Source organism: Sciurus carolinensis, chromosome 3 (assembly GCF_902686445.1).
Source record: "Sciurus carolinensis chromosome 3, mSciCar1.2, whole genome shotgun sequence".
Taxonomy (NCBI): Eukaryota; Metazoa; Chordata; class Mammalia; order Rodentia; family Sciuridae; genus Sciurus; species Sciurus carolinensis.
In genome coordinates this window covers 3,808,054-3,833,127 of record NC_062215.1, presented here as the reverse complement: position 1 = coordinate 3,833,127, position 25,074 = coordinate 3,808,054, and the positions used below count along the sequence as shown (strand labels likewise).

At 62.1% G+C, this 25,074-nt stretch overlaps 2 protein-coding genes across 12 annotated transcripts; one reads left to right on the top strand and one right to left on the bottom strand.

Annotated features, from left to right (window-relative positions):
* Positions 1 to 265: 265 nt before the first annotated feature.
* On the bottom strand, positions 266 to 15,930 carry Tmc6 (transmembrane channel like 6). 7 transcript variants are annotated; one of them, XM_047544763.1, is made up of 22 exons: positions 15,873 to 15,930; positions 14,793 to 14,972; positions 14,028 to 14,117; positions 12,321 to 12,459; positions 12,087 to 12,226; positions 11,883 to 11,978; positions 11,383 to 11,541; positions 9,981 to 10,086; positions 9,739 to 9,835; positions 9,338 to 9,595; positions 9,053 to 9,243; positions 7,882 to 8,026; positions 6,870 to 7,025; positions 6,436 to 6,587; positions 6,170 to 6,349; positions 5,224 to 5,319; positions 4,924 to 4,999; positions 4,155 to 4,288; positions 3,786 to 3,962; positions 3,596 to 3,674; positions 1,982 to 2,049; positions 267 to 828 (listed from the first exon to the last, which is right to left on the bottom strand). In XM_047544763.1, exons 4-22 carry the CDS (start codon positions 12,374 to 12,376, stop codon positions 681 to 683), a joined length of 2,514 nt encoding a protein of 837 aa, XP_047400719.1. In that variant the 5' UTR covers positions 12,377 to 12,459; positions 14,028 to 14,117; positions 14,793 to 14,972; positions 15,873 to 15,930; the 3' UTR covers positions 267 to 680. The 7 variants fall into 7 exon arrangements, with proteins under 7 accessions (XP_047400721.1, XP_047400719.1, XP_047400720.1 ...); XM_047544764.1 differs by having other exon boundaries at positions 14,073 to 14,117; XM_047544765.1 differs by lacking the exons at positions 14,028 to 14,117; positions 14,793 to 14,972; positions 15,873 to 15,930 and adding an exon at positions 12,660 to 12,681 and having other exon boundaries at positions 266 to 828.
* An 80-nt stretch (positions 15,931 to 16,010) lies between these two features.
* Tmc8 (transmembrane channel like 8) lies at positions 16,011 to 23,891 on the top strand. Of its 5 annotated transcripts, none has more exons than XM_047544748.1 (16): positions 16,011 to 16,088; positions 16,523 to 16,830; positions 16,981 to 17,129; positions 17,444 to 17,599; positions 17,798 to 17,880; positions 18,291 to 18,427; positions 18,702 to 18,849; positions 18,968 to 19,138; positions 19,393 to 19,532; positions 20,968 to 21,091; positions 21,439 to 21,536; positions 21,726 to 21,909; positions 22,020 to 22,150; positions 22,229 to 22,387; positions 22,696 to 22,746; positions 23,180 to 23,891. In XM_047544748.1, the coding sequence occupies exons 2-16, from the start codon at positions 16,670 to 16,672 to the stop codon at positions 23,379 to 23,381; spliced, it is 2,094 nt and encodes a 697-aa protein (XP_047400704.1). In that variant the 5' UTR covers positions 16,011 to 16,088; positions 16,523 to 16,669; the 3' UTR covers positions 23,382 to 23,891. The 5 variants fall into 5 exon arrangements, with proteins under 5 accessions (XP_047400704.1, XP_047400702.1, XP_047400707.1 ...); XM_047544746.1 differs by having other exon boundaries at positions 22,668 to 22,746; positions 23,180 to 23,887; XM_047544747.1 differs by having other exon boundaries at positions 16,029 to 16,088; positions 16,600 to 16,830; positions 22,668 to 22,746; positions 23,180 to 23,887.
* Positions 23,892 to 25,074: the final 1,183 nt, after the last annotated feature.

The window sequence follows — 25,074 nt, the reverse complement described above, 5'->3', positions numbered from 1 at the left end:
TTCACGCAGCAGCACCATGTCCAAAGATGGAGCCAGAATTGCCACCTAAGATCAGTACCAACTACTTGCAGACGTTCCTCAGCACTATTTGACTCGGTTCAGCCACAGTGCAAGCCCACAGGAGTGATGTGCGCTATATCAACTTCACACACTTGAAGCACTTCACACATCAAGCCCCGTCCACTGCAGGGCCTGGGTGTTGGTGGCTCCTCTCCCCAAGGCTCCTGTCATCCTTCCTAAATTTGCTTCCCCCACTGGTCAACTTATGACCCTGGACACAGCCTATCTACCCTGCAGATACAAGTACTCTCCCAGACACAGGGTCAGACTGCTCCAGGGCAGGAGTTCAGCCAGCAGAGGAACCTTTCATTCAGCCACAAACCCCACTGCCCCTGGGCCCAGGTTTCCATGACACCCTGCCACGCAGGCACACACGCACACATGGACACATCTTGAGCACGGTGGGTCCCAGGAACCTACCTGCACATACCTGGCCAGGCCCAGGTTCCAAGCACAGCCTCCCAAGACAAGCCCATTTTGCAAAACCCATTTAATCTAAATAAATAAGAGTCCCAGAGAAGGAAGTTCCCCCTGGGGGCCCACTCCTCGGGCTATGTCTTCAACTCAGCCTACAGAAGGGGAAAGCAGGGTCATCCACCATCCTAGTGTCCCACGGGGTCTCAGGTCCTCGTCTCTGCCTGCCAGGCTGTGGTGACAGAGTGCAACTGGGGGTGCTGGGAGAACGTGCAAGGCCTCTCGCTGTCCCACCAGGTGTCCCTTCCGTCTGCATGCAGGGCAGGGGGCATCGTGGCCTCGTTTCTACCAGCCCTGCCAGAAAGGGAAGTCGGTGAGGGCCCAAAAGGCAGCAGCTGGGCAGAGCCCGACAGCATGGTGCATGCCAGAATTTGTCCCAGGGAATTCTTGAAGTCCCTAGCAGAACTGCCCAAGGCTGAAGGAGAATGGAGGTAGGTGGGCGGTGGGCTGGAGTGGAGATGGCCACCAGGTTCGCCTTCTGTGGATTTGCCTGGTGGGAGGGGTCTGAAATGTGTGAAAGTTCCACTTTTGCTGGTCAAATGCTGTCAAATACCAATTTTGTGTAATGCAAGCAACAGGCAGTGGCCCTCTGCTGTCGAATCCTTTCTGCACAGGCTACGGCAGTGGGGGGACTCGGGGAACAGCATGCCTTTGCCTGCAGTGCGACTGGGTGATGCCAATCCCTCCTCCCCGCCGGGAAACCGAAGCCCAGAGTGCAGGAGCTGCATGAGCCCAGCCCGAGGCTAGCTGGGGCCCAGCATGCTTGTGCAGTGAGTGGCAGAGGGGGGGTTTTATTCAGAGATGCTTCCAAACAGCCATTGTCAACACTGTAGGTTCTGCTGCTGGGGAGGAGTCCTGCTGGCCACAGCCACAGACCTGCAGACATGGCCTCTGGGGCCAGCTTCTCCACTGCCCCAGCAGGTGGGCAGTGAGGGAAGTGGGAGAGCCAGGGTCTGAGTGGGTGTCTCTGTACTTGCACACGTGTGCATGCATGTGCATGTGTGTACTGGTGTCTGCAGTCACCAGGAAGATGTCAGCCACCCTCCTGTTGTGAAGGTCTTGTACACGCGGGAGTTGCATTAGTGTGTCTGCATCTGGCCGCTTCCCTTCCCTGCTCTGACCACAGGGAACAATGAAGGCTCAAGGCAGTAGGAAAGACGGAGCAGTCTGGCTGTTGGGTTTTGAAGGAACTGATGTCTGCGCTTGGCCAGCCCAGCCTTGCTGCAGGGCAGCCACAGCAGAGGCTGACTCCATGGGGCCGTGCCCCAGCTGGGCTGGCACCTGTGGCTCACAGAGGCAGAGGGCAGTGGGGCAAGGGTGTGCAGGGCTTTGGCTCCTGCGTCCTCAGCCCAGCCCTCCTGGGGTCTGCAACCCAGAAAGATGCTGGCCGTCCAGCCCCAGCCCCTCCCTCCCGGCTCAGAGGCCTCCTCCCTCCCCAGCCCTTCACCTGCTCCGCTCCTTCCTCTCGTAGACGGAGTGAAGCCTGTTGATCAAGAAGATTTTGTCTTCCCCCTCCTAGGAAGGCCAGAACAAAGGGATGAGAGACAAAGTGTCTGTCCCTGGTCCACCCCAGCCGGCACCAGGAGAGCCAATAGCTCCAGCAGCAATTTTGTCAGTAGCCCAGCAGATTAGTTCTAGGTGCCGGGCGACGTGGCTCTGCTCAAGAGCACCCTTCCTATGTCTACAAGGAGGGACCACAGGCTCCTTCCAGCACCTTTTTCCTCTAGCGAGGTGTCAACAGGAGAGGATGGAGCTGGGCAGGGTGGCCAGGCCTGTCATCCCAGTCAGTCCAGAGGCTGAGGCAGGAGGAGGCAAGTTCCAGGCCAGCCTCAGCAACTTAGCAACGTGTAGTAAAATAAGAAATAAGAAGGGCTGGGTGGTAGTACAGCCCTGGGTTCCAGGAAAGGATGTGCACCTGCCAGGCCTGGACCCAGAAAGGCCCCTGGGAGCAGCCACGCCCGCCCTGCAGCCCGGGCGGCAGACCAGGAGCAGCCAGGGTTCACTGGAGAAAGGTCTAACCCCAGAGAAGTGGAAGGGAGCTGGGAGTCTCCTCGCAGCGCCACCCTGCCTCCCCACACAGCACCCGAGGCTGTGGAAGGTGCGTGGTAGGCGGGAACCATTTCACCAAAAGCCTGCTTCTGACGCGTGTGGCCAGACAAGACCTGCTCAGCCTCTGGTGCGAGGGGCAGGGAGCTGGGTCTGTGCAGCTGTTTACCAGCCCAGGCAACGCAGGAGCCATCCCCGAGAGCTTCCCACGCCCCCGCCACCGCCTCCCCTGCTCGAGACGCCAACTGCAGACACCAGCCCCTGACCTCCATCAAGGTAGTGCTGGAGACGGCCCCAGCCCCTCCTGGCCAGGCTCCTGGAAACAGGCACCGGCAGCCCAAAGTGGCCAAGTGCACAACACAATGGCCCTGATGAGGTCAGAGCTCGGGATGGCTCCTTAAGTCCTCCTGCAGGGGCCACAATCTAGCACCCTGAAGGACACGACCCCAGAGCATTCCTGAGAAGAAGCCAGAGGCCTGTGGCTCTCAGGAAGAGGCCAGCTGGAGTGACCAGCCAGGAAAGCGCCTGACGGGACGCAGGTGCGCGAGCAGCCCCCTCCCATTCTGCCACTCATTCCCATAAAAAGCCATCAGTGCTTCATAAAAATTTGACTTGGTCTCCTGATTTTAAAAAGTCTTTTCATAAAAAAAAAAAAAAAAAAGTCTTTTAGCCTCACTGCACTTCTTTATCCAACGAGGGCACTGACCAGGGCCCACGTATGAGTCCCTGGAGAAGTCCAAAAGCCATTTCCGGTATCTCAGAAATCCTCCCCAACATTGTGCCCACAGCGGGGCCACACACTCAAACACACCGTGTCTCCCGAACTGGAGTCCCCACAGGGCCCCTGCAAACCCAAAGCCCTGGCTGTCGCCTCTACACCTTTGCTTAACCAAATGACACCTGTGAATCCATGGACACTTCTAACTTCCGAGATGCTCAGGGGAGGTGGGGAGGGCCTGGGGAGCTGGCAGGTGACCAGGGCACCCCCCAGGGGGTGGTGAGGAGGGGAACTCACATTGCGGATCTGCTCCTTGAGGAGGGAGATGACCTTCCGCTGACCCTTCACCACCTGGATGTTGAGATAGATGATGGCCCTGCGGGAGACAGGGGTCAGGCTGGCAGCGAGCGACAGGGAGGGCCTGGAGCAGGAGTCCAGGGTGGGGCTCTCTATCCCGTCAGGAGGTCCCCAGAGGCCCTGCACTCACAGCAGCAGGGCAGACGCCAGGAAGAGGAAGAAGGTGCTCTCCACCAGGTACTGGTGCAGCCAGGGCACCCAGGAGGCCCCGGGGCCCGCCCTCTCCAGGTAGCGCACCCACACCCTGCCTGCCTCATACATAGTGTCCAGGGTCCGGAAGGGGCCGCAGGTGCTGGAGGGCTTCACCCTGGAGGGAAGAGGAAACTAGGAACCCTCTGGGCAATGGCCCCTCCACCCACTCTCCTCCCAGCCTCAGATGAAGGCAACCTTCGCATGGCCCCAAATCCTAGGCGGGCCCTCCAACCAGGCACCACCACCCCAACCCAGGAATGCAGAGCGTGGCCGGACCTCCTGCCCACCCTGTCCGCTGCCTACTCACTGCCACACAGCATAGCAGAGGAAGATGGCGGCACCCAGGAAGGAGGGGAAGCAGAGCAGTGTGAGGAAGACGGTGCTCATGTGCGAGGCCAGCCAGGGCCTGCGTGGAGCTTGGCAGTTGGCCATCAGGCTGGCCTGGGGAGAAACGCTGCAGTCTGCCACAGCCACAGCACGTACTGGACCCTTCCCCAGGCCCAGGGCCTCCAAGGGAGGAAGGGGAGCAGCCTGGCGGGCGGCCGAGCACCCCAGGACAGGACCTGGACCTCACTGTGCTCACTCTACAGGACTGTGGCCGTCGTGGGCAGAAAAGGCCAACACTCGGAATCTGAGCACAGGACTGGAAAGGGCCTGAGTTCCCTCCTTGCCCTGAGGGGAGACTGAGGCACACGGGACACACTGCCTGAGGTCAAGCCGGCCAAAGGGTTGAGCCAGCAGCACCTCCACTGCCTGAAGGTTGACACTGCCCAGCCCCTCAAGGACATGAGCCCAACCCTGCAGGTAAGCAGGTGGAGGACCAGGGAGAGCTCAGACCAGAGCTCGCCGGCCAAGGACAGCACCCCAGTACAGGCAGCACACGGCCCCAGCGAGACCTCTGCCCAGTGCCCAGGATGCCCAAGGCAGGGAAAGGCCAGCCCCAGGCCATGGCCCAAACAGGATAGGGAAGGGTCTGCCCAGTCCGGGGCACCCATGGACAACCAGGGCTATGTGCCCACCCAATGCCCCAGCCAGCCAGCGGCTGCCCCCAGCGCTCCGTGCACAGCCCACACTACCTTCTTGACCAGGAAGAGGAGCAGCAGCCTGAGGACCTGCACGGCCGGCAGCAGAGGTGAGAAGAGGACCCCCAGCCTAGAGAAGGGCGCAGTCCAGGAGTCAGCACCCACACCTGGACCTGGGTAGGACTGCGGCCAGCCACCCGCACGCTCTGCTGCTGCCCAGGACCAGCCCGCTACTGCAGGGAGGCTAGGGCCAGCTTGGCCAGGAGGGCAGGTGTGGGCCCCAGGGTAAAGGGCACGGACCACGGCGCTCTGCCCTCCCTAGGAACTGGGCAGCCAAGGTGGGCGGCACCTCACCAGGTCAGAGTCTGCCCGTAAATCAGGTCCAGAACATTCCTCGCAATGTCGAACTCAGGTTTCCGCCTCCTCTTGAGCTTCCTCTCTGAGATGAGCCTGGGCAGAGGAGGGGCCTGACTAGTATGGGCATGGGACCTTCATTCCGCCAGAGATGATACCCAGGCTGCTGACACCCGGCCCTCCCCACGCAGGCGCCCAGCAGGTAGCAGGAGAGACAGCAGCCATCCTGGACCACCCAAGGACTGAAGACTGCAACTGGCCCCTCTCACCCTTTCTCTAAGCCAGTGAAGAGACACCTGACCTAAGCACACAGAAACAGCAAAAGCTGTACAGTTTTCTAACCATCTTATTTTTTATTACCAAACTCATATATTAACAAAAAAGGGAAATAAAAATCATCTGATGTGCTAGATTCCACAATAGCCCGCCAGCGACATTTGAAGATGCCCTCCTCTCTATTCTCTTTTCCCTTGAACCAGGCTGATACTAGGACACATATCTCTTAGAAACCTCATTTTCATTTCCAAAAACAGGTCCCAAACCAGAAAAAGTGGCACATGCCTGTAATCCCAGCAACCTGGGAGGCTGAGGCAGGAGGACTGCAAGTTCAAAGCCAGCCTCAGCAACTTAGTGAGGCCTTAAGCAACTTAGTGATACCCTGTCTTTAAATTAAAAGTAAAAAGGGCTGAGATGTGGCTCAGTGGTTAAGTGCCTCTAGGTTCAATCCCTGGTACCAAAAATATCAAAAAAATAAGTAAATAAATAAATAAAACTACACCCCATCTGGTGCACTTTCTGGAACTTCAATGAGCTCTTGGCGTGATGCAGACGTGCCAAGGTGGGAGGCCCCACCAATCTGAGGCCCTGCCCCGCCCTGCCCAGGTGGGGTGTCCAGGTGAGGGACACAGGGTGGGTAGAGCCAGCCCAGCCACCCAGACCCCCTCACCTCCACACCAGCTCTCCAAAGAGCGTGTCGAGCAGTGCAAAGAGGAAGTCCATCACCATGAACCGGTAGAGCTCCTGGCCCACAAAGTCCTCCCAGCACTGGTCCTGCAGGGTAGCCACCCTGCGGCCCAGCCAGTGGTAGCAAAGAATGCCTAGGATGGCCATCTTGAGGATGAGGTTCCTGCACAGAACGGGGAGCGGGCCCAGAGGCTAAGGGGCTGCCGGCAGCAGGCGCGTCCCAGAGCCCATGCCCGGCCAGCCACACACCTGCAGATGGCCACGTACACCTCCAGCCCCGGGGACTCGTGCCCCTCCAGGGCGGCCAGGCCACGGAACAGGTACGGGGCCCCCAGGTTGAGGAGGGAGACCACCAGGGGCAGGGCCAGCAACCTCACCTCCTGGCCAGCGGACACCGGGCTCTGCAAGGCACAGGGGAGGGCTGGGGTCACCGAAGGCACCCCAGCTACAGGGTCACGTCCACTCTGACGGGGGCTGAGGTGGGAAGGGGCCCCAGGGCAGAAGGCCAGGCAGCACCCCATGCCCAGTACTAGCCCACCCCAGCCTCGGCTCACACACAGGGGAAGTGGAGGGTTCCAGAACAAGGGAACAGGGAAAGAAAGGGAGACTGCAGCCAGGCCTGGGGAGGGGCCAGTGGCCACCTGGCTAAGGGACAGGCTCCCTCCCCTGGCCCTGGCCCACACCTGGATCATGACCTCTGAGAAGACGAAGACGGCCACGGAGCAGCCCAACATGGTCCCCAGACACAGCAGCCACGCCAGCCCCAGCGTGACCACCCGCCGCAGCCTCCCGCACAGGCTCCGGGGGCTCCGGTGCAGCTGCCACTCAGCCAGCAGCTCCTGTGGGGGCAGCATGACCCGTCACCCACTCCACAGCAAAAACGTGCACGCGGCACACAGGTAGGACAGAGGGACAGGTGGCTGTCGGCCCGCCGCCTCCAGGTCTCCCCACTCCTCCTCCCGGCCCCTCTCGCCTGCCCCAGTCTTGCCTCCACGAAGCCTCCTGAGTGCCAGCTGGTTGCCCTGTTCCCTGTGGACACAGGTGGCCCTTAGGCAAGGAGGACACCTGACCCCACAGGAGCTGCAAGAACCTGGTCGCAACTGAGCTCTCCAGAGCACGAAAGCCCAGAACGGCAGAGAATTTCCACAAGGCCCAGAAAAGCCCTGCGACCCCGGGCAGGGCTTGACCTCTGTGCCTTCTTTCTCTCTTGTACTCCTGACCCACAAGGGCCACTGTGGCCATTCAGTGATTAAGGGAGGGTGGCATGCAGCTAGTGCCAAGGGCCTTAGGACAGGAGGGCACAGACCCCAGGAAGGGCCTGGGAGCAGACCGGACTCTTGCTGGGGGGCTTTGGGCCTGACCCTGCTCACCCACCAGAGCCTGCGGAGCCCATGTGAGCAGTGTGGGCAGCACTGACCCTGGTGGGCTTACTGGGTCGGGGTAGGGCAGGGACCACCACAGACCACACAGGAGCCGCACCTGAGGGACATGAACCGTAAGGACATGGAGGCCTGCCCGGCACCACCACCGAACCCGCTGCACCGCCCGCCCTGGCGCCTCGAGCCGGCTCACAGACTGCTCCCTCTAGGCCGCACGGGGCCACGGGCCCAGGCGGAGCCCAGGCGGGGTCTGCAGGGAGCTGGGCAGGCTGGCGTGCGGTTCTGGGACCCCAGGACAGGGCAGGCGGCCACTCACCTTCAGCTGGGTGCGGAGGTTGTCCTGCTGGAGGCGAGAGGCCCGCTTCTCAGTCACTTTGTAGTCCCAGGAGCAGAAAACGGTGATGGCGTGGACACCCTTGGTGCTGCCCACTCGGTAGCTCTCCCCAAAAGCATGCGACATGCTGGGAATAAGCAGAGACAGGCGGGAGTGAAGGGGGCTGAGGGGCACAGAGGCGAGGAGGAGGGCAGGATGGCCTCTGGGGCCCCCCACTCTCCCCTTGCCCTGAGCAGCCTGCCCTCAGCTTCCAGCCTGGTGTGGACTGCTGGCCACTCTAGACCAGCCCTGTCTGATGCACACCCACAGGAAGATGGCCAGGGCTTCACTCACCATTAACAGCTGGCTGCTCTCCCCAAGACACCCCATGGAAAACGCTGGACTCACCTCGGTCCTTTGCACTGCCCACCCAGTGACCACAGCGCTTCCCCTGCTTCTGCTCTGCCCGCTCTCACTGAACCTCCCGAGCTCAGTGCTTCCATAACGCCTAGGCCAACACCTCCAAGGCCCTGGATGGTCCCAGCCCATTCACTGCTCTCTCTCCTAGGGACAGCAAGCTTCTCTAGGATAGCCATCGTGCTTGGGTACCTCCTGCCCAAGCGGAGCACAGTGAACACTTGTGGGGTGAATGGGTAGATGGTCGAGTAGACGAAAGTAAGGGTGAGTAGATGGATAGATGGGTGGATGGATAGGAAGATGGGTGGGTGAGTGGAAGAATGGATGAGTGGATGGATGGGTGGGTGTGTGGGTGGTAGATGAATGAATGGGTAGAGGAATGAATAGATGAAGGATGGCGGGATAGATGGGTAAATGGAGGGAGAGAAAGATGGATGGGTGGATGGATGGATGGGTAGATGGATGCGTGGGTGGGTACATAGGTGGATCAATGAATAGAGGGATGGCTGGATGAAAGAAAGGAATAGATGGATGAGTGATAAACGGAGAAGCAAAGAGATGGATAAATGGGCAAATGGATGGTGGGTGGATAGGCGAATGAATAGGTAGAGGAATGGGGGAATGGAGGGAGGAAGGATGGACGGGTGGACGGGTGGATGGATGATAGGGATAGATGGGAAGATGGGTGGATGGAAGGAAGGACCAAGGGCACATAGGTGGTGCCCAGAGCGGGGCTCATGTGGTAGAAGGCCACTACCTGTACACCAAGGTGATGCAGGTGATGAAGAAGGCTGCTCCCATAGTGAAGAGGTAGGCCAGGGGCATACTGTAGGGAAGGCTGCTGGCCCTGGGGCTGCACTGGTCGCCATGCCGTGGGGGGACACACAGCTGGTTCAGCGTGGTGTTGCTGTAGTAGCCGTAGTACATGACGGTGTGGGTGAAGCAGCCCTGTAAGGAGGCCAGGCCAGGTAAGGGACCCCCTCCCTCCCCAGCCCGCCCACGCCAGGCCTCCAGAGGCAGAGGGGGCCCCGGGGCTCCTCACCCCGCCTGTGAGGAGCTCCAGGCCTGTGAAGGCAGGGGCAGGGCCCGGCGGCTCTGGCGGGAAGGCCGCCTGCACGCCCACGAGGAAGGCCAGAGGCAGCAGCAGCAGCAGCGCATTGAAGGCCAGCAGGGTCTTGAGGAACAGGAAGTAGGAGAGCACGCTGGAGCCAAACTGGCCTCCGATTTGCTTCAGTGCGTAGCGCCAGGGCCGGACGGCATGCAGGCCTGAGAGCAGGGCCAGCCCCAGGCTATGCAGGGCCTGTGGGGACAGGGCAGGAGGGCCTGAGGGCTGGGGCCACATGGGTCCCAAGGCAAGGCCAGGATCAGGAGACCCCCATGAGGGCAGCGGCAGAGAGGAGTGGCCCCCATGCTCCCGGGGCCTCACGGCTCACAGGCTCCTACCAGGATGCAGGCATATCTGAGCCGGCTGCAGCAGGAGAAGACACCCCCGCGGTCCTGCGGGCCCCTCCGCTTCCCCCTCTGGACCTGGCTCTTCTCTCTGGGGACAGAGGCCACCGTCAGTGCCTGTACCTCAGAGGCTCCTTCCTGGGGGCCGCCCACCCAGACTTGAGACCCTCCTATCTGGCCACTCGGCCTCGTTGAGAAAGCAAGCACCAGGCCACACAAGGCTGGTGGGCACTCACCGCAGGCAGCGTTTCTCAGCCAAGTTCAAGGGCATCCCCCGAAGCACGTGGTCCCGCTGGGCCACCGACAGGCCCTGAAGCTCCTTCACCAGGAGGCTTCTCTTCTCTGTGGCAAGGGAGGCCCGGGTGACGTCCAGCATCCCTCCCTTCTGCCCCTGGCCCGGGGCCTGGACAGGTTACCACCCCAACACAAGCTCGATACCCTGCTGCCCGGTCTGACTGGCTCCTCTCCAAGGGGCAGCCACAGCCAGACCCAGGCCAGCAGTCCAGGACCATCCTCCAGTTGCCATCCTGCCCAGCCCACATCCTGCTAGCCACCATCCCTCCCCTCCTCCACCCCTGGGGCCCAGAGCCCCTCCGCCCGTCCCCATCAGGTCCCCAGCATCCTCTTGGCCCAGCGAAACCCCGCCATCCCCAGCATGTCACAGAGCGGTCACAGCAGGGCCCCGAGGCATGCTCACCAGCCCTGAGGCTGACTGCCCACACGTGCCATTTCTGAGATGGCCTGGCCAGGGTGCGGTGGAACCTCAAGAGGAAGAGTTCTAGGACCCAGGGCTGGGTTGCGGCTTGGTGGGACAGCACCTGCCTAGCGTGTGCAAGGCCCCGGGTTCCATCCCCAGCACCAGCGACAAACAAGGATGACCGAAGAGAGCCAGGACCAGCAGAGTCCATCCAAGAGACCCGAAGCCCACCATGGCGGCAGGCCAGGAGCAGCAGACAGGCCACACGGGGTCAGGCCCATCAGTCACCACAGGTGGGCTCTGAAGCAAGGACTCCGCCTCCCTGCAGCCTGGCAGCAAGCCCGGAGGTGAGTGCTACTGTAAGCCCAGTTCCAAAGACAGAAACGAGCCTTGGGATGCGGAAACGTGGCCCAGGCCCCAGTGTAGACGGAAACTGGGGCACCTGCCCTGACCCCAGAGCCACACCACCCTGCCTGCTCCATCGCCTACCAGACCCTCCCCACAGCCTCAGCTACTCAGACAAGCTAGGGGGCTCCTGCCTCAGGGCCTTTGAACCTGTCCCCTCTGCTCTAGTCACTTTCAGGAAGCTTCCCTGGACCCTCCCGGCTGGGCTGGTTCCCAGGAGCTCCCCTGGGAGACTGATCTGAGCACTGACCATCTGCTCAGCACTCTGTTTATCTGGCTCATGTCTGTCTCACTGGGCAGAAGAGGGCTGCACAAGGGCTGCGATGGTCTACTGACCACCGTCACAGGCGTGTCAAAGCTGGGCCCACTGTCAGCCGCCCTCCAGTGCTCGAGGGCATGTGGCCAGTGCTCTTCAGTGCCTGCCGGGCATGGCATGAGCCCTTCCCAACCCGAAAACCCCCCTCGCAGCTGAGGGCCCTCCCCAGCCGGACCTCCTGCCCACATCCCCCAGGCTGGCGTGAGCCTGGCTCACTCACCGTCCTCCTCGAGGGTGGCGGGGTCCAGCTCCAGGTCGTACAGGCGGAGGCTGGGTCGGGCTGAGCGCACCATGTTTCCAAGCAGGGGCCGGCTGCCCCGGCGCCGCAGCTTCACTGTGCGGTTGTAGTACTGGGAGATGATGGCCCCCCGGCTGCGGCCTAGGAAGGCAGGGGGCAAAGTGGGGCAGGACGGGGCCAGGCCCAACCCTGCCAGCCTCCAGGACGGTTCTCAGCCCCAGGCCTCCCCACCCCTCAGCTCTCCCAGGGCCCAATAAGAGACTCCTTCATCGGAGACCCGAGGCTGCACTGCTTTCCCAGCTGCCTATTTTTACCCCTCTGATGACTCTGGAAGCATTTGTAGAACCCAGCAAGGCAGCGTGGGCAGTGCGGGGCCTCGGGGCAGCAGGCGGGGTGGGCCAGGAACTACAGGGCCTGCCGCTGAGTACGCAGATGCCCAGGGCTGGAGTGGAAGCCAGCCTAAGGCAGAGGTTCTCACTCACCAATGGTGCGACTGGGCATGCTGGCCAAGATGCGGAGTGTGGCCGTGCTATGGACGGGGGCACCCCCTGGCCCCACGAGGGTCTGGTGACCACTACCTACAGAAGAAAGCAATGTCCGTGCCCAGCTGCTTTGGCCACCTCACTGCCAGGAGAGTCGTCTCCAGCTGCTGTCCACCCTGTGCCAGCACCCATGCCTGGTCTCACCTGGGGGCCCCAGGGCTCCAGCCACCAGCTGCCTCTGCTGCAGCTCCAGCTCCTCCTCGGCCGCCAGCTGGCTCTGCTCTTGGATGAGCTGGTGAAAGGAGTCATGCACCTCACTCTCCTCATAGGGGCTGGGCTCCTGGCTGCCGGGCGGGAGAGCACATGGGAGTCCAGGACTCCAGGTCCAGCTCAGAAAGGGTGGCACCATCCACCACCTCCCAGCCCCACAGCACTTACTCCTGGTCCCCTGGAGTCTCAGGGACATCGAGGACCAAGACCCGTGGCTGGGCCATGCCTGCGGTCCACACCCAGCCCGTCTACAGACTTAGGGCAGCTCAAAGCCTGGACACCACCTCCGGAGCCTCTCACTGCCCATCTGATGAGACAGGGACAAAGTAAAGCCTCAATGCCTGGCACACATCCAAATGGTCTGCTCCCTGGAGGACCAAGCTGCCCGCCCCTTCTCCTGTCCCCGACCCACAGCTGAACACATGGTCAGGAGAGACCCAAGAAACCCTCATGCCAAAATGGACTGAGGAAGAGGAAAGAAGAGAGAAAGGAAGGGCGTGGACCCACAGTTCCCATCAGTTTCCTCGATGTCGTCAGTGGTCACTAGTGCCTGGAAAATGGGGAAGGGCTGGGTGCCTGGGGACACTGCCCTTTTCAGGCCCTCTGTTCCCAGGGTGCTGCCCCAGGGACACCTTCCTCTTGGACAAAGGTCAGGGCAGCTCAAAGGCCCTCCTCATGCCTGCCCTGTAACCCCAAAGCGCTTCCTCTAGCAGGAAATCCTGCCAGGCAGCGCCTGAACCCTGTCCCGCCCCCAGCGGAAGCTGCAGCACACAGAAGGGCTCCCTGCCCCCACACCCACTGAGCCACTCTGGGTGCTCCAAGCTCCTCCTGTCCTCAGGAGACTGACTCCCTACATTCCCTCACCACAGGGTGGCCATGGGGGAGGGCGCTGGACCCAAACAGGCCCCCTTTGTGTTGGCTCTGCCGTCACCCAGCGCAACTGGAACCAGAGTGGCCTTGTGTGGGGCTGGGCCTCCAGGCCTCCTGCCGTGGGAGTGGGTGCAGAAAACCGGCCAGCCAGCTGACTCTGCAGAACTCTGCCCAGCCCTGGCCTCGGCTCCCTGCCCTCCATCCTCCCTGCCCTCACCCCCAGGGAACTCAGGAAAGTTGGTTCCTTTCACGAGGTCTTCCTGGACCAGCAAGGGCACAGTCCCTCCACAATGGTGACCACAGTGCCCAGCCTAGTGTCAGGACGCCCTGGTCTGAACAAGCCAAGCCCTGCCCGGCCTCCAGCAGGAGCACAACCAGCGGAGGCCAGCGAGAGCCTTGCAGAGGTGGCTCCCACTGGTCCCCAGTGAAAAACAGCCAAGCAGGGCTGAGGGGTCCCCCATCCAGTCTCTAGAGTTGGAATCCTTCCGTGGGCCGGCAGTCCCTCCCCAGCTCAGATCCACCAGGGGTAGGAGGTGCCGGGGGCTGCGGGCCTGGGACCCCGGGCTCCCCCGGCGCCTGGGCTTCAGCGGGCGGGACCCAGCCCTCCCCAGCCCTCCCCAGCCCGGCCAGGTCCGCGGAGTTTTCCGGCGCCCCCTTCCGGAGCCCGAGCCAGGTGGGAGCGGCGGGCGCGGTTTTCAGGAACCCGCACCCTGCGGGCGGCGACACTGCCCGGCGAGGCCGCCCCGCCTGGAGCCCGCGCGCGGCGATCGAGACAGCGGCCGGCGGAGCCGCGCCCCCGCCCTCCCGCTCCCGGGCTGCTCGCGCTGCCCGCTCCGGTGCCAGCCAGAGTCGGCCCTGGGAGGCCGCCAGGGGACTCGCCGCCAAGTGGCCTCGAGGCCGCAAGGAGCGCGGGCCCGCCGAGCTGCCCGCCGCAGGCACAGGGTGCCGCCGCCCCCCACGCCACCCGGGGCCGCGGGGACCCCGCGCCGGGACCTGGCCGCTCACCTGGGAGGCGCCGGAGGCGGGGCTCCGCGCCCGCGAGTGGCTCACCTGTCCCGCAAGGGCCGCCGGGATCCGCGCTCCGGGCTCCACCACCTGAGGGAGGGTCAGTGGGAGCGAGTGACAGAGGGTCCCGGGGGTCGACCGGTGACTGTCGCAGGCCGGGCGGGCAGACGGAGCTGCAGCGCCAGTCCCACGTGGCGGCGGGCTTCCACGGTCACGTGACCAGCTCCCTCCAGGGGTGTGCCCAGCCCCCGATGGGGCGCCGGCGCCGACTGCGCCCTCTGCCCGCCGACTTCCGACCCTTGTCGCACCCCGCCCTGAGGTCCCAGCAGGGTGAGGGCGGCCGGGTCTGCCTCTGTGCCATCTCCGGCCCAAGTCCCCAGGTTTTGTGAGACTCGGTTTCCCCGTTTCATAAGGGGACTGTCATTCCGGACCCGCCCACTTCGCAGGGTCAGGGATTGTCAAAAAAACACGACAGTGCGGGCCCCACCGGTGCGGAGCCTTTCCACGCCGTATTGGGTAACCCCTTCCTCCCGCGAGCCTCCAGCGCGACTCCGCCACACCCCAGCTACGCCCAGGGGTTATCGCCCCCTCCTGCTCTGGGCGGGGTTTCTGCTGTTTATCTAGTAAACGTTCTGGCGCTCCCTGTGTGCCAGGTGGGGAGGAGGGGGCGCAGGGGAAGACAGATGGACACTGAACCTCCCCAAGGGTCGTGCCCGTAGCTGGGCTTTCTATTATTCCCTACAAGCCAGGAAGACAGGCACTGACCTTCCCATTTCACAGATAAGGAAACCGAGGCTGAAAAAGGATCGTCTCCAGGATGCCATCAACCAGCACGTGCGCCTTGGTCCAGCCGGGAGCTCTACCGAGGAGCCTGACTTTGAGACATCCCTCCCCCAAGCTCATGAGGCAGACAGGGCAGGAAGAAGAAAGGCGGGCTGGGCCCTCCTGGAGGGGAGAAAGCATGCAGGAATGCAGGGACTTCATGCAGGCTGTGGGAACAGGTTCAGGGGATTGAACTTGGACATGAAGGGAGAGGCCGGCAGGGGCTTTGCAGCTGTCAGCATGGTTCTCAGGTGGGGGCCACCTGGAGGTGGAGGCCTGATTCCGCCCAAGCCCTGTTCTCCACCCAATTCTTTCCATGCATGACCCCAGGTGAACCCTGTGGGAGCATGTGCACTTCCTAGGGATGGCAGCGCTTGTGAGTCTTCCCCTGCTCCCCAGCCCGCTGAGCCCACCAGCAGCCAGCTTGGGGCCTGGTTCAGAGGAGGGCTCTGGAAACCAAGGGAGGTGCTCAGGGAGGCAGAAAAGCTGTGTGAGAACTGAGCAGGGATGACGCGGCTCTGAAGCAGGGGGACAAGGACAGGGCTGTGGGATCCAGGCCTGGGCATGCCAAGACAACTCCTAAATGTCTAGCCCGGGAGGGGCGTGTAGGGGCTGCTTCCTGAAGGCCGATGGGCCAGAAGCCAGGCCAGTCCCTGGGCCTGGGCATGGGGTGGTGCCAACAGCGGAGGCGGGAAGTTCAGAAATAACGGCCAAAGACCTGAAAGATCCAGAGGCACAGTACGCTATGGCCCACCACGAAGTCACTATCGCGCCCTCCGGAGTGACCTGCAGCCGGCAGATAAGGGGCGGAACCTTCACCCTGCCGCCACAGCCCTGAGGGTCGGTCCAGGCTTGCTGCAGAAGGGCGGGAAGGGCACACGCGCTGCAGTTGTCTGGGTTAGGGGGATCCGCCCCACCAGTGCGGGCCCGACGGCAGCTGAGCCCCAGTCGCCTACGGGCAGCAGAAGCCGGACCCCAGCCCGGGCTTGCCCACCACGCCGGCGCCTCCACGCGGCCTCTCACCTGCGCCCCGGGGCCCACCGCGGGCAGGAAGTGCCTGCTGGGCCTCAATAGACGGCCGAGGAAACTGCGGGGAAGGCGGGGGCGGGCAGAGGGGGAAGAGAAGCTGGGGAGAGGGGAGGGCAGGGTTCCTGTCATGTGACCGCATCCTCACTCCCTCCCAGAGTCGCCTGGAGTGGCGGCAGCAGCCGGAGGAGGGGGCGCCTCCGTGGTCCCCAGGTGAGCTGGATGCAGAGCATGGAGGATAAGGGAAATAGGGTGAAAGAACTGCGGTCAAAATGTTGGGGTCGGGTGTCATCACCGCTGCAAAGTCGGCATTTGGGTCCCTTCTCCCCTTCCCACCAGGGGCTGTAGCCTTGCCTCCTCTTCTGGGTCCTGTGAGGGGTGCCTAGCAAACCTAGGCCCGGGAGGCTGGGTCTGAAGGAAGACAGGGGACCCCAAGACCTCCAGAGCTGCTGTGCTGCAGTTTGCCGCATCCTGGGAACTGTCAGGGTGTCTTCCTGAAGCAGGAATTGGGACACGGAGAAGGGAGGGAGTGTGGTTTTGCAAAGGGTGACCTGTAAGGCTTATGGCACAAGTGACAAGGGGATGGGAGCGCAGGCGTGTGCTGGGTGCCACCTCTCATGCTCTCTGGTCTTTCACCCCATTGACAGATGGGGAGAATGAGGCCCTATACCATGTGTCCCTTTGAGAGGTGGAGCTGGACTGAATCCACATCCTGACCCGGCAGGATTCTCCCAGGCCAAGACCCTGAGGCTCACCTCTGGCTCCCAGTCTTCCTGGGAGCAGAGACCGGCGGGATGTTGCGACAGTGGTCGGGGCAGTCGGGGCAGGGCCCCAGGGAGAAGGAACCCCAGCCCGCCGGCGAGGAGCTGTGGGAACAGGAGATGGAGCAGCTCTGCGCCTCCCGGGCGCCGCTGCGGACGCTGCCCTATGCCATGGTGGACAAGCGCTTCATCCGGTGGGTGGCCCGGGAGGGTGGTGGGAGCGGGCGGACCTCCAGGTAGCCCAGGCAGAGGATGGAAAACACCAGACGGGGAAGACCCTCCTGGCCCATGGCGCCATTGCCTGGCGAGTGCCTCAGGGGCGCCCCATCGCCACCCCACCCCAGGCAGTTGCGGGAGCCCAATGGAGTGAAGACCTCGCGCTGGCAGCGGTGGCAGCGCAGGCGGCAGATCGCCGGACGGCGCCTGGGGGAGGCGGCGCAGCGGCTGGCACAGGGCTTTGGGCTCTGGGAAGGGGCTCTCTACGAGATCGGGGGTAGGACGCCACGCGGTACCCCGCATCCCACCTCCCATCTCTGCAGTCCCAATGTCCGTTTCGAAAGGGAGGGGGCACCATCCCTCCAGTCACTGCCGGAGTCCACCCACGGGCAACGGTCAGCCCCTCAGTCCCCAAGGCAGGTGCAAACCACGATGGGTGACAGCACCCTCTGGTGGCTCTCCGAGGTATGCCCGGGGAGCCCCAGGCTGTGCACCCCCATGAGTGGGCTTTCCGGCACCCCAGCCCCACGCCCTCGGATCCCAGTCGAGGCACCCGTGTCTCCCTCGCCCGCCCTGCTTGTCTCCCTGCAGGTCTCTTCGGCACCGGGATCCAGTCCTACTTCACCTTCCTCCGTTTCCTGCTGCTGCTTAACCTGCTGACCCTGGGGCTGACTGCCAGTGTGGTGCTACTGCCCCTGGCCTGGCTCCGCCCCCCAGGCCCAGGCCCCGCCCCCGCCCAGAACTTGAGTGAGTACTGGAGGGGCTCCCTGATCTTCCGGGCACACCCAGGCATGCTACCTGTGCCCAGCCTGGACTACCCCTGCCCTGTCTTTGCATGGCACACCTCAGACGCCGGCAGTGCCAGGGTTGAGGCTAGACTAAGAAGGGCAGACTGTTGCCTTGTCATGAGACTCCTGCCAGTTAGTCCCTGTCCTTCCTCAACAGCCCTGCAGTGCCCTGGCAGCCACCAACCCCACACTGGCATTCCAAAATTCCACAATCAACTCTGGAATATTTTAACTGGCAGGGTAAGTGCAGTCAGTCTGGCCATGGGCCAGGGGTCCTGAGAGGCACCTGCCCCCATCCAAGGTCTCTTGGTTTCTAAAGAGAAGTCTTACACAGGCTGGTGGGGCCCAGATGGAGTCAGAGAGACTCAGTCACATGCACAGCACAGGCAGAACAGAGTTGGGTGGGGGTTCAAGGGACAAGAGGCCCCTAGGATAAAGTCATCGAGTGGCCCCCGGTGCAGACTCCTAGGTCTGAATCCTGGCTCTGTTCCCCAGAGCTGACCTTGAGCAAGCTGCCTTACCTCCAAGCCTCTGCAAGGTTGGAATATTCTCACCTGATGGGTTATGGTGGGGTCAGGGGTTCCCACTAGGAAGGGCTGGGAACAGAGCCTCAACTGACCCTGCTCAGGTGTCTCCATGACTGTCCCCAGGCTTTCAACAACACCTATCTCTTCTATGGCGGGTACCGGGCGGGGCCTGAGAGCAGCTCTGCATACAGCATCCGCCTGGCCTATCTCCTCAGCCCACTGGCCTGCCTGCTTCTCTGTTTCTGTGGGACCCTGCAGAGGTGAGAGTAGACCCGTGCCCCTGCCCAGGCTGTCTTCCCTGACACCCCTCCTGTGGCAGGGCCTGCAAGTTGGCAGATGGGCCCCTGTCTCCTATTTATTAAAGCTCCTGGTGGTTCCTCAGCCCAAATTCATGCATCCCCAGCTGCAGATCTTAGGAGCAGGGTCCATAATATCCCCAGCTTCACTCACCCAGGCCTCCCACACTGGGCCCAGAGGTGGGCCACCACTGAGGCCAAGCAGGGAACCCCCTGCCACGGCAATCTGTGCCCCCAGGATGGTGAAGGGGCTGCCACAGAGGCCTCTCCTGGGCCAGGCCTACAGGACGCCTCTGAGCGCCAAGCTCTTCTCCTCCTGGGACTTCTGCATCCGGGTGCGGGAAGCCGCCACCATCAAGAAGCATGAGATCAGCAATGAGTTCAAGGTGTGTGCACGAGAGAGCCCGAGGGCGAAGGAGTGCGTGCCTGCGTGTAACCGTGTGAGTGTGTGTGTGAACAGATCGCGGTGGCGTGAGGGCACGTGTGTGAGTGTGTGTTTCACAGGCAGAGCTGGAAGAGGGCCGTCGCCTCCAGCTGGCACAGCAGCGGTCCCCGACCCAGAGGGCCTGCCACCTGCTCACCTTCCTGGGGATTAACATCCTCATTGGGCTCCTGGTGGTCGGAGCCATCAGTGCCATCTTCTGGGCCACCAAGTACTCGCAGGACAACAAGGAGGTACCTGGCAATTGCCTTCCTTTGATTGCAGCGGTGACCGTGGGAGGGGACAGGGATCCCGTTGTGCAAACTGGAAACTGACCTCAGAGAGGTCAAAGAAGCAATCATGACCTTGTGGTCTAGCCTGTGCGTGTCCTATTGACTGTGAGATCTGGACCCCTGCCCTCACCCACATCAGGCCTAAGGGGACCAAAGAGGATGGGCCGTGGACAGGGCCCTGCTCTGCAAGCTTCCTGACCTGCTACTCCCCACAGGAGGCCCTGTTCGTGGTGCTACAGTATCTCCCCCCTGGGGTCATCGCCCTGGTCAACTTCCTGGGTCCTCTGCTGTTTGCGTTCCTTGTCCAGCTGGAGAACTACCCACCCAGTACTGAGGTCAACCTCACCCTCATCTGGTGAGCACACCCTTGGGGGCCTGTGGGTACATGGGAGGAGTTTGCATCCTGCTGCTGTTCTGGCTCTCATTTGGCACCAGGGGTCCTGACTAGGCAGGTCCCTGTGTTAACCACTGCACCAGAGGGAAGCCAGGTGGGCTTCCTCAGCCCCAAAGGAAGCCTCCATTCTGGACCAAGCACCAGCCATTTAGAGGGGCAGGGGCTATTTTTCCAGGGGATGTTGGAACCAGCTTTGCCCACTTAAAAAAACAGCAACCCGAGCACACAGCTCCCACGTGCCCTGAGGGCTTTACACCCCTGACCTTGACAGCTCTCACTTAGCTTGGTAAGCCCCTTCCACCCTGGTCCCATCCAGGCCTGATCTCAAGAGGCCATTAGGTACAGGTTGGAATGCAAGCCCTCCTTCAGCCAGGCTCTTTCCTGTCCCAGCACTTGGTCCTGTCTCTACTCCAAACCTCCCCAAGGACTCCTCATGTTTGGGCCCCTGAGATCCCGCAGCTTCTCCTGCTTCCGCAGCTTCACTGGGCCCTGCTTTCCCTCTGCTTTCCCCAGTGTCAACTGTGGTTGGCTTTGAAACTTTATATTTTTAACTTAGAAATGTACGCATGGGGCCTGGAGATGTAGCTCAGTGGTCAAGCATTTGCCTAGCATGCGTGAGGCCCTGGTTCAATCTCCAGCATCACCCCCCAAAAAAAAAAAAAAGAAAAAGAAAAAAAGGAAAATTTACACATGGTAAAAAATTCAAAATGCTCAAAAGGATAAAGGGTTTAAAAAAAAAAAAAAAAAAAACTTCCACCCACTCCTGCCTCCCAACCTCCCTTAACTGAAGAACCACAGTTCCCAGCCCTTCTGGTCAAACGTGGATATTGCAAATGTCCACCCTTGAAAATAACATGCAGGTGATGATTTTAGGTCATCAGACCTATATAGTCCAGTGAGGCATTACGTAGTAAGTATGTGCTACGTGTGCTTAGGATATATGCGCTCAGAGCAGTGGGCTGGGATGTTAATAGGCAGCAGAGCAGCAGAAGAAAGGAAGATCTTGGGGCCAGAGTATAGCTTGGTGGCAGAGCCTGTGCTTAGTAGGTGTGAATCCCTCAGCACTGCAAAAAAAACTAAATGAAGGGAGGCCTCACCTGTACTGCGGATCCTGAAAGGTCCAGGGTTTCTGTCCTGCAGGCCTGTCCCAAGTGAATCGCTACACTGCGGGGTCAGGTGGTGAGAGCCGGATTCTGCTGTTTCCCAGACTGATTTAAAAACAGACCTCCGTCCCATGCACGGATCATCTGGGGACTCGGATTCTGGGAACACACTTTGGGAAGCAGTGCCATGGGTGAAGCAGGCTGGAAGGAAGCTGGGCTCTGGATTTAGAGGGGGCAAGGTCTCTCGCAGACTTCACTCTGGGCCCAGCCCCTGACACGGTGCCTACCCCCAGGTGCGTGGTGCTGAAACTGGCCAGCCTGGGCATGTTCTCCTTCTCCCTGGGTCAGACCATCTTGTGCATCGGCAGAAACAAAACCAGCTGTGAGGCCTACGGCTACAACGCCTGTGACTACCAGGTGGCTGCTAGTCTGGGGCCTGTCTCTCCTGCTCTTCTCAGCAGGTCCCCCTCCAAAACCAGGCAGAGCCCTGTGCCTGCCCCTGGAGTCTCCTCGTCCCGCTCCAGGTCTCACGTTTGTGAGAAGCTGTGAGCAGAGGTGCCGTGCAGCCACACACACACCGGGGGTGCTCCTGTACCACACTCTGCCTGTGCCGTGCGGCCACCTGGCTGGGGTACCCTGCTCCAGTCTGATCCCAAAGCCATGTCAGACTGGAGGAAAGGCTCCTATACCCCCTCAAAGAGTGGGTGAGGGAAGGGAGGCCGGGGCCTGTGGATGGTGACAGGCCTCCTCCCTCTGCACCCCAGTGCTGGGAGAATTCGGTGGGTGAGGAGCTGTACAATCTGAGCATCTTCAACTTCCTCCTTACCGTGGCCTTCGCCTTCCTGGTCAGCCTGCCTCGGAGGTGAACCATGCGGGGCACCCCAGGGAGATGCCCAGGGGGTAGCGAGGGCATGGCTGGGGATGGCCAGTGGACACAGCCCAGGGTCAGCCAGGCTCTTCCGTGTGGGTGAGGGTGTAATGGTCCATGACCGTGACTGCTATGGCCCACACGTCCCTCTTGCCGGGTGGGTACCTGGACACCCACTTCCAGGCTGCTGGTTGAGCGGTTCTCAGGCCGATTCTGGACTTGGCTGGACCGAGAGGAGTTCCTGGTGCCCAAGAACGTGCTGGACATTGTGGCGGGGCAGACGGCCACCTGGATGGGGCTCTTCTTTTGCCCCCTGCTGCCCCTGCTCAACAGCATCTTCCTCTTCCTCACCTTCTACATCAAGAAGGTGAGGGCGCCCCGCTGGGTGGGTGCATGGGCAGCCCAGTCCTGGGGCCAGGAGCGCCGGCTGTGGCCTCCTCCCCTCCTCACTTCCCTGCCCTCGCCGCCCGCCCGCAGTACACCCTCCTGAGGAACTCCAGAGCTTCCTCGCGGCTCCTCCGCGCCTCCAGCTCCACCTTCTTCTTCCAGCTGGTGCTGCTCCTCGGCCTGCTCCTGGCTGCGGTGCCCCTGGGCTACGTGGTCAGCAGGTGAGAAGAGGGCTGGGAAGCTGGCAGAGGCGGCTCCTCCCCGGGCCCTGACAACTGCCTCTCCACCTCTCTCTCCAGCACCCACTCCTCCTGGGACTGTGGACTCTTCGCCAACTACTCAGCCCCCTGGCAGGTGGTCCCCGAGCTGGTGGCCCTCCGGCTCCCGCTGGCTGGCCAGCGTGTCCTCCACTACCTCAGTTCCCATGCCTTCAGCTTCCCGCTCCTCATCCTGCTCAGGTGCCTCTCAGGGCGGAGGACCCTGGGAGGGTGCCCTTTCCACAGAGGTGGGATAGGACTGGACAACCCCCGGCCAGCCTCGGGGGATCCAGAAACCAGACAAGGGGAGCCAAGGGACAGGTGGCCTGGGGGTTCTCATGTACCTCCCCTGTAAAGCAGGCGGCTCTGGGTCCAGCTTCCTGTGTCACGGGGACTGTAGGACCCCTCGGGAAGGGGAAGAGAAAGGGGGTGTCTCCCCTGTGGGAGGGGTGACTGACCTTGCATCCCTGTCCTCCCCAAGCCTGGTCCTGACTGTGTGCGTGTCCCAGTCCCAGGCCAACGCGAGAGCCATCCATGGACTCCGGAAGCAGTTGGTGTGGGTGAGTGTCCGCTGGGCTGGGGAGGGGACACGGACTTCAGAGTCCTCTTTCTCTGGAGTGCGGGGCCTGAGGTCTGAGACAGGCCTGAAGTTGTCGGGGGTCTTCTCCTGGTAGAGGGCGTGACCTCGGGTGGGGGTAGAGACAGGGAAACAGAGGGGGGAACCGGTTCCACAGGAGCGGCCTCAGGCCGAGGCTGAGGCAGGACTTGAAGCTGGTCCACCAGCCGGGTTGCGAGCCGGGGCGGGCCCTGGGCGTGGTCTGGGTCGGGGCTCGGGTGGGGAGGAGCCTGGGGCCCCGTGGGGGAAGGGCCTGGGCACGGCCTAGGGGCGGGGCTTGGCGGGTAACCTGGGGTGGGTGGGGCAGAGCCTCGGGCTGGGAACTTCTGGGCGTGGCCTTCGGCCCGGCTCGCAGCCCGCCTCTTGCTCCCCGGCAGCAAGTCCAGGAGAAGTGGCACCTGGTGGAGGACCTGTCGCGGCTGCTGCCAGAGCTGGCCCCAAGCGACTCTCTCGAGCCCGAGTCCCCTCTCTCCCGAGCTTCACGCCCACGGTCCTTCTGCCCCGGTTTCCCGTGCCCAGGCTCCCCGGGCCCCAGGACTCCCCGACCGGGATCTTCTCACGTTGTTCCCACCGGGCTGAGCCCCCCGTACACCGGACCGCGCGATGGCCCGGGCCCCTCCTCCAGATTTCGCTTCCCCAGCGGCTCGGCTCTGTAGCATGGGGCCCCACCTGCCCTTCCTGGTCCCACTTCCTTCCTAGGCCCCCCTGGTGACCACGGCCCCTCCCTGGCTCGGGGGCCTCAGGCAGGACTCCCCACAGAGGGCCAGCAGAAAGAACATATGGAAATGTCTGTCTGTGTTTTTATCTTATCCCTTCAAGTTTTTATTTTCTGTTGGAGTTTTATAGTGCACGTATGCATTAGCATAGTAACAGGTGCAGGCCAGCTACAAGCACACATCAACTGTACGTGCTCAGAAACTGCTTACCCAAGTGTGTGCCGTCATAAAAGTGTGGACACCCCTCCCTGTGCTGTGCCTCCTGCATGCCACCTACTCGGCCATCCACAAGTAGGGAGCCCACAAAGGTCAGGGCCGCCGTCAACAAGGGGCAGAGATGGGATGTGAACCCAGGATCCTGGGCTCCACGGCCACACTGTACCAGCACAGGCCTGAGTCCATCCTGACCCTGACCACCAGGGCTCACTGCAGGGAGTGAGGGAGAGGGTGTTGGTCAGCCCCTCCCTTGGAGACTCCTCACTGTCCCATACTCTCAAGGGCACCTCAGGAAACAGAACCGAGCCTGTGGCTTTGCCTTCTGCAGAGCTTTGTCCTCGCAGCCCGCTCACTGAGCCAACTCGGGCATCCATGGCTGAGATGAGCCATTACACTCTGCACTCTGTAGAGACCTTGAGGAAATCAGCAAATCACGGCCCCAGCTTGCTCATCCGCGGCCTCGGGAGGAGGTCCTTCTCTGAGTGACTGGAAGGACTTATAAAGTCCTGATGGGCTGTAGCTCAAAGGGCACTCAGGACTCCTCTGTGGCCACTGCCTGAAGGAGACAAATGGGAGGAGTGGGAAGGGGACCCAAGACCCCTGGCGATGAGGAAGACAATGAGGGGACCACAGGGGTTGGGCCACTTCCCGCAGGAAGGTTCATGAAGGCGGTGACAAGCAGAGCCTTGGAAAACAGAGGTTGGCAGGAGATGGGGACAGAGAGGAGGTCTGAGCAGTGTGGCGCTGAAGCCCTGCAGGGCGGGCTGGGACGGTAGAATCCGAGGCCGAGGGACAGGCAGAAGGAAGACAGAGCCACACACCTGCAACAGGTGTCACAGGCCTCAAGTGATGTGCTGTACATGACGGGAGCCAGGGGGCTGGGAGAGGACGGGCCCACCCTGCCAGTGGCCAGAAGGGAGAGGCTCAGGATGCTGCCTTAGGAGGTGCAGGCCCTCCAGGCGGAGCCACTGCAGGGGTAGGCCTGGAGTCGCAGCGCCCTCCACCTTGGCAGTTCCCGGACTCTCCCACCAGCACGGAGGCCTCTGCCCACCTCTGCAGATCCAGGCAGCCTGCTGGGACCCTTCCAGGAACAGCGGTAGGGCCTTCTGTAGGCAGACTGGCCCTCTGCGGGCAAGTCACAGAACGCCAGTGTGCAGCGGGGAACTGGAGAGCTTTAGGGTCGCCCAACCTCCACGGAGAGGTGACCCGCGGGTGACCCTGGGTGGCACCATAGTGCCTCCTCACCAGCCCTGTTCCCCTCTGCCAGCCGCAGAGAGGCTCATCCCGTGGACAGAGGGCCGGCCCTCAGGAAATGACACCCCATCAGAAGGGTGCACGGG

Bases quoted from the DNA above. Each gene is read 5' to 3' on its own strand.
- Tmc6 (XM_047544763.1), bottom strand. From the start codon at position 12,376: ATGGCCCAGCCACGGGTCTTGGTCCTCGATGTCCCTGAGACTCCAGGG. The intron at 11,542-11,882 runs GTGAGTGAGAAC...CTGCCTTCCTAG, and splicing joins CATGCCCAGTCGCACCATTG to GCCGCAGCCGGGGGGCCATC. The intron at 2,050-3,595 runs GTGAGTTCCCCT...TGGCCTTCCTAG, and splicing joins TCAAGGAGCAGATCCGCAAT to GAGGGGGAAGACAAAATCTT.
- Tmc8 (XM_047544746.1), top strand. From the start codon at position 16,670: ATGTTGCGACAGTGGTCGGGGCAGTCGGGGCAGGGCCCCAGGGAGAAG. The intron at 17,600-17,797 runs GTGAGTACTGGA...CTTCCTCAACAG, and splicing joins CGCCCCCGCCCAGAACTTGA to CCCTGCAGTGCCCTGGCAGC. The intron at 21,537-21,725 runs GTGAACCATGCG...ACCCACTTCCAG, and splicing joins CTGGTCAGCCTGCCTCGGAG to GCTGCTGGTTGAGCGGTTCT.